An 11,336-nucleotide genomic window follows, 5' to 3' on the forward strand; every position below is an offset into this window, starting at 1 on the left:
GTGCAGAGCCAGATGCGCAGATCGTCGTCTGCCAGCGGAGCAGGAGAAGCACAAAGGTTCAACCGCTTCAGAAGCACGGGGCAATTTTTGCAGCACTTACTAGGTATTTGATGAAACACCAACGCAAAGCTGTCCTAGCGAGACGTCTAAGCTTAGAACCTCTCTGCAGAGACATACATTTCTTAAAGGATGCGCGCTGACCTTAGAAGGTTTTGTTAAAATCTCTGCATATTGGATTGTTACTCCACAACCACTGTCTCAGAAGGCAGGGCTCATTTTTTAGTTTTTAACATTCTCACTTAGAATGTGATACTAGTTTATTTCAAATGCAGGATTTGGGATTTTAAGCATCACTGGTGTAATTAGACCTATTAATTTCTTTAACCCATCGAAGATCTCTCCGGTCTTCCAGATGCACTTACGTAGAGAGAATGAAGTTGCTTACAAGATTTTTGGGTATTTCCAAGCAGGAAATATGCCCTAAATAATGCCAGTTTAACAGTTCTCATACACTTAGCTGCTTGGAATCACATGTTCCTATTTGGTTGAATACATTTGTATCTTTGCTGCAAAAAATGTGGCTCTATCAGCTGCTTCTTTATGAGCTTGTTATAAACCAGTGGTATGACAGTGCAAACCAGGACTCACGTTCAGCTTCATCAAGAAGTAATTCCTTCAGGCATTAAGATGTGACATAAAATCTTTTAATATACTGAGCGATTTCCTTAAGCTCTCTGCAAAGAAAGCAAAATACAGCATGGAATACAAAACCTTTTAAAACATGCCAGGGAATTTCAGTGGAAAGGTAACAAATTATACAAGCCACAGGCCTATATTACACATTGAAAATGTTGGCTGAGACATTAAGCAACCACAGAAATGTTTTTATATAATGTGATTTAAGATCTGTTGTTCAAGAACTTGAGAGCAAACATTTATTCTTTTCTATTAATATCAGCAACTTGAAAAAATTTTTAAAAATTGTTAAAAGGCATTCATCTGATGATTACAATACATTCCCAGGTAGAATTCAAGCACCGCGGTTCTCTCCTCCGAACAGAGCACAGCCACGTTTTGCCACAGAGATTACACTCCAGGAAAACTCTACACAGCAGAGATTCTCACTTTCAGAATTTTACTTTTTCCTGCTTTTGAGGGAGCTGTTGTGAACTCTTACTCTCTTCTGCACGGAAGACGCAATCTTCAGAGATGTTTTCTTTGCGAGGGACCTTTCCACAGCTCTGGGTTTCCATAGCAACAGCTGAGCATCCTCTCCACCCGTCACCAGAGACTCATCTGCTGGGTTCCAGCAGAAGGAGCGAACGGTGGCAGAGTGTCCCCCGCAAAGGGAACCCACCAGGCTCAGCCGATCGGTGCCACAGCCCAGGAGGTGAATGTTTCCTGTGGCTGTTCCCCCAATAACAAAGAGTTTGTCTGCCTTTTCGTGGTACAAGCCACCTACCAGGTAATTTAAGGTGTCATTTTCGATGCAGACTGCATCTCTGACATCCAGAACGTGCAAAAGTGTTATTGGTTCTTCAGTATCTAACTGAGCAATGTCCCACCAACAAAATCCCTCATCGTGTGTCACGCAGTAGACCTGCTTATAATCTTTCCCAGACCAGCCAATAAAACTTACTGATGAATCTGAATTGCAAGTCGATATCAAAGCATCCTCTTCATTATCCTTGTTAATGTCAAACACATTAACCAATCCATCTGTTGATCCAGAAGCCACTGAATTTGGTTTGATAGGATGAAAGCAAATTTTAGTGATATCATCATTGTGACTTTCCGAATAGACTCCCAAGGGTTGTCTAGTTGTGCTGGCACAGTTTGTAATGCCTCTTGCATCCCAAAACACCAGAAACGTGTCCTTCTCAACTTTTTCTGTTCCAGCACAAATTATGAGGTCGTTGCAGCTGATATCAAAACTGATGAAAACATTGGAGGGATACCCACTAAATACCTGCACAGCTTGCTGAGTTGCTAGACGAATATCCCAACACTTCACTGTACCGTCGCTGCATGCTGAAAACAGCACGCTGTCACACGCGTGTGCAAATCTGACTCCATTAAGCACCCCAGGATGGCTGCTGTACTCCCGCAGGAAGTTTAATGTTTCCCTGTTATATACTCTAATTGACTTATTGGAACATGAAACTGCCACAAGGCGACTGCTTTCAGACTGAGCAGGTTTGGAAACGTCGACATCCAGTACGTAAGCAGGTTCCTCACTCAGCGCAGAACGTTTCGCTATGCGCAGGCTAGTGAGCTGCTCCTCGATCTTCTCCACCGCAGTCATCTCAGCTGCTGCTCCTGATGTTGTCAGAAACCTGCAAGAGATAAAATCCAAGGTGAGTTTTAATTACAGCATTCTGAAATAATATTAGATTTAAAAACTTGTATGAAAAACATCTTGCACGGGAGATGACACACAAAGTCAAAATTCAATTATCCTGATGTCCTACCCGCTACAACTTCATTTACAGCAAGAGAACCGTAAAGGGCTCCCTGAGTTAAGGAGTTCAGTCTCATATGACTCTAAATGCTACATCATATAATCCCCTTAAAAGATTAAATAGTCTGTTTGTGAATACTGTGAAAGTCACGTAGCTAAATTTGCTTTATTATTTTTGTGAAGTAAATAGTAAAGTGATGTTCACCACGAGTGGAAAGAAAATGAAGTCATCACCACTACCTGAAGAGGAGTAATTTTTGTTTTAAAAGGTTGCCAGCAGGCACAGCCCACAAATAGTTCCATCAGTACAATTGCAGGAGATTTGTCAGGTGAACTTTTCTGCTGGGGGATGTGGAAAGGGCAGGCAGAGAACAAGACCAAAATTATGGAGAACTACAGCCTGAAATGGCCAGATGAGGTAAATGTTACAAGTATTTAGGTGCCCAATGACGCAGATAAACACCTGTCAGCACACCATGGACCACCTAAAAAGGCTACATGACACCAGTGGAATTCACTGGAATTAAGCACCTTTGCCTTTTCATCAATTCTCCTAAGAACCAAAATGGGTTTTGAGTCTCCCATAAAACCACATAATGCTGGCTCTTAGAGCAACTGATAAAAATCTTCCCTTCAGAAGCAATTCTTCTCTGGCACTGCTGAACCCTCCTAGAAACTTGTACTATTTCAGTGATGTACACAAGTTCAGATTTTACCAAGCAAAAACAAAACTAAAAAATAGTCTCTCAATCCTCTCATACACAGATTGTCTTCTAAAAAAATGGTGTGCCCAGGAAAAAAAAAAAGAGGAGAGAATTCTCCTTTCTGTAACACAAAGGAAAATTTGATTCTGTAATTGCAGTAACGCCTTTCATCAATTTAGAGTCGGACAAAGTACTGAAGCATTTCGGTGAGATGTTTGCCATCATAAACAATACATCATTTTAGTAAGTTCAAAAACTACAACCATTTTTTAAAAAAAGATGTAGGTGGGGTACGTTAAGTAAACATCATAACCATCCACACGAATGACTTCTGTTTAAATTACAGGTTCAATTAGACTACTTTTCCATGTTTAAAAAAAACAAACCAACAAACAAAAAAACCAAACCAAACACACCCCCCCAAACAAAACCAAACCAAACAAACATTGAGGGTTCTAAGGGGTCAACGCTCCAGTGACTTCTCAATGGTACAGGTATTTCAGGTAATGCAAACAAGGGTAAAACAGTACTCAAAAATCTCCTTATTTCCTTAAGGACTAGGCCAGCACCCAATCCTAGTTATCATGTGCATGGAGGGACCCTTTTTGAAAAAAACCCCCACAAAAATGGAGTAAAAATCAGGCAGCCCCAGAATGCAAGAAAATATTCTCATGCCTGCCTAGCTGTCCCATCATATTTTTTTCTGGCAATTCTTCAGGTTGGATTTTTAGGGACAGAATGAGCAAGTTTCCAAGTATTACTTGTTTTAGGGTAATTATTTTAACGGTCCATGAGAGACCAGCAACAAAGGAAAAGCCGCTGTGACAAAACTGCATTCGGCTTCTTTTTCTTTCTTCTTGGTGTTGTTTGTAGTTTCAGGGTTTTGTTTTCCCTTCTCCTATTCAGTACAGACAAATATTCACGATGTCATGTGACAAATGAGCAAATTCTTACCAAAAAAAAAAAGCTTCAGTAGGCACACTCATAAAGCTTAATTCCCAAGTCACAAATAATCTCACTAAGCTATTTGTCTCAGTAATATCCTGACAGTGAGGGCCCCAGGTTAATCTTCGACATCAAAGCAACGTTTCAGAGCACATCTACAAGTAATTTTTGCCATAAAACGCAGACATCCTGTGGAAACTCCTTTCCCCTCCAAAGAGAAGAAGTTCAACATGTTTTCTGGCATTAGCCTGTGTACAACCCAACCCACAGAGCTGCTCCTGCCTTCCTTTTCTGGGTATGTCCTCAAAGGGAACAAGCTTTTTACGAGAACTATTACATAAAGCGGACTGTTCTCAAACACTGCTTGCTACTCTGCTCAAACACAAAACTATTCAATGCCCATGCAAATTATTAATTTAAATTTAAGAAAAAACCCTATTATTAATGAGAGTAACTTCTACTTAATCCCATTTACTGAATTACCACCATTTCAAAACCACATGCTTACAGGTGGAGAAAGTTTTCATAAACCAGCTATCCTGTAGTGCTATGCTTACTAAAAAAACTGGGCTCTCTGTAAACTTTTTGTAAGAAAAATGTAGTTTTCCAGACTGACCTGAATTTCAAGCTCTAAATATTCAGACTTTTTCTACTCAAAAGGCCAAGTAAACTCAAACAGACATGTTCCTGACAAATGTCATCCATTTGGGAAGCGAGCTGCAGTTGTTTAAATATTACTGACTTTGATAGAGAATATTATTCAATGAGCGGTTTCTACAACACTCATGTCAGAGCTTTTACTGCTGGGGAGGGGAGAGCGAGGAGACTCTACAAGTACCCAGAAGTTGTAAAAAGCCAGAGTCTGCAAAAACGTGTTCATTCAGATTTAATAATATTTTCTGAGAAATAAAATTAGCTCTTGAGCTTTCACCCCTGAATGACACAGGTACAGCTATTCTGAAATACCAAAAAAATGCTGTTTATGTTTCCAGATAGATGTGTAATTTATATCATCAGGAAGCTGGAGGGTACAGTTTTCAATTCTATTTCCACTGCAACAACTAAGAAGCCTTAACACCGCATTTGATGGCACCCAGGTTTTTGCTAAAAACTCAGTAAAATGTCTGCCCTAGTAAGAAAGTCTTCAGATTATTATGAAATTGCGATTGAGGGTTATATAAACAATTCATGCTCAAACTTCAGGGTGTAGCTGCCAGCCCTTCCTTTTCAGAAGGGGAAGTCACTGTTGTATTTTGATGGGAAAGTTTAAATGGCAGGAATAGGATCTGTGTTAAATTTATGAGACAAATAGGAAACAATGGTCTTCCAAACACAATGGAAGATAACTAAGCATTGGACTGCAGCCACCTACAAAGCACATGGAGCTCTGCACCGCAGAACTGAAGCACTTTTAGCTTAACTTCGACAAGACGGGTATCTGCTTTGTTACGGTCACGAAGAATCCTTTGGCAAAGTCAGTACCTTTGAAACCCGACAGTTTGGATATAGCGCAACGGCCAGTTGCGATTATCAGTGAGGAAAACTGCTCCTGCTGATGTGACAAACCATCTGACACGAAGACTTTGAAGGGGACGGACAATTTGCTCTTGAACTGTTTCAGTCTCAGAAGAAACGGCAGAGAGAGCACTGGCCAAAAAACTCTTCTTTCCCCAAGGTACCTCCTTTGCTCAGAACATGAGGTAGTTAATTAAATTCAGGTTCTTCACTTATCCCAGCTCACAGTGGCCCATCCTCAGTGACCAGCTGTATGTCGCAGCTGCATCTCTCATCTGCATTCACATTTGCACCTCGAAACAAGGTAAAGCCACCTCAACAAACTAACCCTGAAACTGTGTTATGGTATCTAGTCCTCTGGAACTACCTTCATGGGATCTTTTCTATAAATGAACTTTGCAGTTACAAACAAGCCCTGCACATCTCCTTCATATCACAGCTACCAGAAACAATAAGCTGCTTGAAGGACACTCAAAACTCATTACATCTTGAGAACTCAGAATTAATACAGTTCTCTGAAATAACCTAAAATATTTTGACCTGCAGGGCATCCCATAGGGCTCCTTTTACAAAACAAAACAAAAACAAGCTTGATTTTTAGAGCAGAAGGCACGAAGCAGAAAGGATGCCAAAGAGGCAGAACAGGATTTTCGGATGCCTTTGCTGTGTGTATCTCCCTAGTGGGGTGTGGAAACAATTGTACAGCAAGACTAGAAGCAAACAGCTAGAGATGCCCAAGCACCTTTCCAATGGCAGAGAAATGAAAGGTAAGCACCTATCAGCACAAACTAAACACTTAATATTCATAGAATAGTTTGGGTTGGAAGGGACCTTCAAAACTCATCCAGTGCCCCCCCTGCCATGAGCAGGGACATCTGCACCAGCTCAGGTTGCTCAGAGCCCCGTCCAGCCTGGCCTGGGATGTCTCCAGGGATGGTTCATCCACCACCTCTCTGGCCAACCTGGGCCAGGCTCTCACCACCCTCAGGGGCAAAAGTTTCTTCCTCATGTCCAGCCTGAATCTCCTCTCTTTTAGTTTAAAACCATTACCCCTTGTCCTATCGCAACAGGCCCTGCTAACAAGTCTGTCCCCACCTTTCTTACAGGCCCCTTTTAAGTAGGGAAACGCCACAATAAGGTCTCCCTGTAGTCTTCTCTTCTCCAGGCTGAACAACCCCAACTCTCTCAGCCTGTCCTCCCAGCAGAGCTGTTCCAGCCCTCTCACCATTTTTGTGGCCTCCTTTGGACCTTCAAGTACAAGTCTCAGCATATTCTGCTGGCCTATTTGTTCACTGTTCTAAACATCACAGTCTCAACTCCAGATGACAGGCTCACGAGTCCTCTTTAATCCAGCAATTCATAAGTTATTTTCCTTCTCCTTTCAGTTGTATACACAAGATGCTGCCAAATGGCATAGTTCTCATTTCCAAAATGGAACGTTAGCTCAACAACATACAGAAACATAGAATTACCTCTGAAAAATATAGTGGAAAATATGGGAGAAATGGAACTTTGCCTCAAAGATTTAATCAGTAACGTAAGAGTAACTTCCAAGCAGGAGGGTAGAAACACATAATAAAAATGAAAACAACCTGTAGTTTTGGCAATCTTCTCCGCAGAGGTCAAATACCAAAAATAGCAAGGGATTTGAACAGCAGTAGATGAAATCTTGCGCTGTTCTTTCCTACTATAAACAATGCAAACTGACCCTCCCTTTATTTTCACCATTATTAAAAGTTCAAGAACAAACTAAGAACAAACCTGGAGCTCTGGGCGGTGGAAAGCAGTTCATGCATGCAACATGACATGTGGTTTGCATTTTAAAACAAACAAAAAAAAAGCAAAGCGCAAGGTTGGCTGAGGAGAACGCATTAGTATGCTGTACTTCACTGATGCGAAATGTCTTCGGAGACCTCTCCTCACTGGCACCGCTTCACAGCAGAAGACGGATCAGCCAAATGATCTAAGCACTGAGAGGAAGCACAGAACACCCATCAGGTCGAATTTCTGAAGTATACAAACTCCTCTAGTCCATTTGGTTATTTTACCAAAGCAGAGAAATAAGGTGTTTTTCCAGCATTCCCACAAAGCCATTTTAAGGCAGAGAAAAAAAGAGTTTTACTCTACCATGGAAGAGGGGAATAAGATGCGCGAGAGGCCACGCTAAAGTGCAGAGACAAGATGTAAACTGCCAAGAGAATTATTTCATCCTTTCAAATCAGCTACATCTAGTTTCCACACGTAAAGTGCAGCAAGAAAAAACACCGTGTAATTTTGCATTTGCAGTACAGAGAAAAAATATTATATCAAGAGAGCAGAAAGGAGAAAAAAGGTAAAACACTGCCACAACAGTGTCTATGGGATGAGCAAAAAAATAAGTCTACCAAACCTCCACGAAGTCAATTCCATCCTGCCCTCCCACCAGGACAGGCCTTGGGGGTACAATGGAGCAATGGAGAGAAGAGCTGTAGGTGGGACAGAGAGCCAAGGAAACGGCCTTAAACAACAGTATTGGTTAGAGGAAAAAAATAGAGAGTCAAAACTAGGAGAAAACAAAGGGAAAAAGTCCCAGGTGCTCAGTGCTTTGGTGTTCAATAATTTAAAAGAAGGGAAACCACAACTTTTGTGTACTCATCTTTTGGGAGCATAAGCAGGTGTTCACGTCAATACAGAAACAAAACCTCTTTTTGAATATTATATCAGATATCCATAGAGATAGGACACAAAAACAACTTTTGGATTGGAGCAGACGTAGTTTTAAATGCATAAATCATAAAAAAAACCCCACACATTGAATATTTTCATCAAAAGAAAACTCTTAAAAATAGTTTTTTGGTGGAAGATTTTGCATTCCAACTAGAAAGACCTATTCTGATTTTGCATCCAACACTGGAAAATATAGCAGAGGGAGGTCAAAACCACCAAAATCACACTCTGACGTGAAAAAAAAAAAAATCACAAAAAAAATTTTAAAAATCACCAAAAATCACACTCTGACATGAAAAACTGCATCTAGAACTTACTTGTGAGGGGCAGGTTTTCCTAGCAGCGACCTCACCAGGTAGGAGAATGTTGTTGCATTCAGGTGTTGAGGTGGTCAGCCAATAAAGGAGACAGCAAAGCAAGAAGAGGATACGAGATGCTCTGTTTTACCCTCATGCCTGTTCTCAGATCAGGCTGACAGAAACTGCAGCAGAAACAATCCTATTTTATAAAGGCAGATCTGAAAGATTCCCAGGCAAAGATTAAATTACTGAAGATACTGTAATGGGGACATTTATTTTCTAAATTCTACACATTCTCCTTTATTTTGGTAATAAATACTGTATTTTAAAACCCCCTGCAAAAGCTAATCTGTGCCTAAATTGCACACTCCCGGCCTCTGAACAGGTAAACAACAAACTGCACCCTCAGGTGGATTCTAGAGAGCAGGCAAGAGCTGCCGGGACATGGTTTAGTACCAGAGTTAGGTTGTGGTTGGACTTGATGATCTTGAGGGTCTCTTCCAGCTGAAATGATTCTGTGATTCTGTAACTGTCGTGGGGCTGGGCCTTGGCTTCAGCATTGGAGCAAGTCTGGGAGATGGGGGTCACAGATGAGGTTTGTACTTACTGCTCCCCGCTTCTCCCAGGCCAAAAAAGTGCTGGACCTCAGCACATTAACAACACACGGGGTGAGGCATCCAGATCACCTTCTAAATGAAGGGTAAGCACCGCCCAGGGGAGTCACAGCCAGTTCTGTGACACTCACCCTCTCTCTGACAAACACCTCCTTCTAGGAGGGGACCCGGGATATTGGTTAACACCCCCTTGAGGGACGGAATGTGGACACTGTGTGCACCCAACCGCTCCAGAAGGCTTCACTGTCCCAGTGCTATGCAAACATCCAAGCTCCCAAGCCCAGCAGATGCCAGACACCTTGCCGCTTCAGCACCTTCGTGTCCCGGTGTCTGGCTGTCATATAACCGCAGCTATTCAGCCAACCTGCTGCAAGACTTGAAGAGAATCCAAGTCTCAGCCTTCTGCACTTGTGCTTATCTCATCAAACCACAGAAAAGTAATTTCCTTTCCCGTGTGAGCACCTCCCACCATAGACACCATATTGACATTACTTCTGTAACCACAAACATAAGAAAGAAGATACAGAACTAATCAGTCTCTCGATTACGTACAGCCAGCAACTGCTGGAAATCAAACACATAGAGCACAATGTTGTGTAGTATTAAGTTTCTCCTCCATTCACATTTCCACAATATAAGCATGAGCAGCTCTGAGAAGGTTCATATCTCTTGCTGAACTATTCCTCACACCTCTCCTCGCTAACAGCATTTTCTTTTGTTAAAAGGTCATACAGCGTGCTGTTTGACTTGGCGCTAGAGCTGTGCACCAAGATGGTCATCTCGTAGGTAAGGAAGACAGAAATAAAGCTATTCATCTGAGGGGATTTGAACAAGACCCCGGCCTAGGAACACTTACTAGTCCTGGTTCTGGCAGAACAGCTTACTAAGTAATTCCCAGCAAGGTGCAACATTCACTCTTTATTTTCTTAATCAGTGCAACAAAGACAGTATTTGACTAACTCATTATATTTGTGCACACAAACATTATTAAGCACAGTCATGAGCAGCCTTTCGAAAGAAAAAGCCTAGTTCTGAACATCTATACCACAAGATAAAAAAGCCTAATCATAGCAGCGCTGCAATGCACCTGTGAGTTCCACAATCAAAAAGTGCTTCGATGTCCTTTCAAGTTTGGGATTACAAGACAGGACTCCAAGAACGATGATTTTCTAGGCCATCTTAAGCTGAACAAAAGCACCACATGAATGGGCAACGCCAGTGTTCTACCCTGAAGAGAAAGGAAAAAATTACTTATGCAGCTGCAGGAATAATTTAGTGACTGTGAAATAATACAATTAATTTCCTTCAATTTAGACATTGCCACTTGGTACCAACCTCCTCATGTAAAAAAAAAAAGGAAATAACTAAGAAGATTCTTTCCAAATATTACTAAATTTTGCTGAAATTCTCCCAAATAATTTGTTTCTACACCACAGGAAGCCTGGGAAATTTCAGCGTAAATTTAGCAGCAACCCAAATAAAAGGATATAAAGAAACTTAGCTACAGCAGGAAAAATAGCTCCTACTACCACACACTGGTGCCAAAATACCTATAATGAGGTAAAATGTTCTATTTACCAGAATATTTTAGAAATTCTTTCACAACGGTAATTTAGCTTAAGTATACTTTGTTACCAGAGCTCATTCTTCAAAACACAAGACTATTATGTTTACAAGACTCTTTTCTTACAAACTCAGGCTGAAATCTGCTACTGTAGTTCTCATCTTCACTGGGGATGTTGCTGGTGAACCGATTAGAAGATATTCCCCTTCGTGTGCAGATGTGGCTCCAGGATTTTTCAAACACAACATTTGTGCGCTTAGCAATTTTTAACACTATGCGACCATCACTGCCTAAGCAATCCTCTGCAGTTCCAGATGAGCTGCACAAGCACAAACACCTGTCAAGCCTAAGCAGGGGAAGAAACTTCTCATTTTCTTCCCCAGGAACATGCAGATCACTAAGTTATCTTCACCAGTCACATCCTACAATAGCCTTTTTGATATTTAGATATTTTGATATTTAGCTCATCCAGAACATCACCAGGTTAATTTGTCAGACCCTCTCCAGTATCAAAGCAACAGGAGAAAC

At 41.3% G+C, this 11,336-nt stretch overlaps 1 protein-coding gene across 1 annotated transcript; it reads right to left on the reverse strand.

The window, feature by feature from the left end:
* Positions 1–790: 790 nt before the first annotated feature.
* On the reverse strand, positions 791–2,330 carry WDR89 (WD repeat domain 89). The gene has a single exon (XM_065636668.1). It carries the CDS (start codon positions 2,303–2,305, stop codon positions 1,136–1,138), a length of 1,170 nt encoding a protein of 389 aa, XP_065492740.1. The 5' UTR covers positions 2,306–2,330; the 3' UTR covers positions 791–1,135.
* Between the last annotated feature and the right edge of the window lie 9,006 nt (positions 2,331–11,336).

Source organism: Caloenas nicobarica, chromosome 5 (genome assembly GCF_036013445.1).
Source record: "Caloenas nicobarica isolate bCalNic1 chromosome 5, bCalNic1.hap1, whole genome shotgun sequence".
Lineage (NCBI taxonomy): Eukaryota > Metazoa > Chordata > Aves > Columbiformes > Columbidae > Caloenas > Caloenas nicobarica.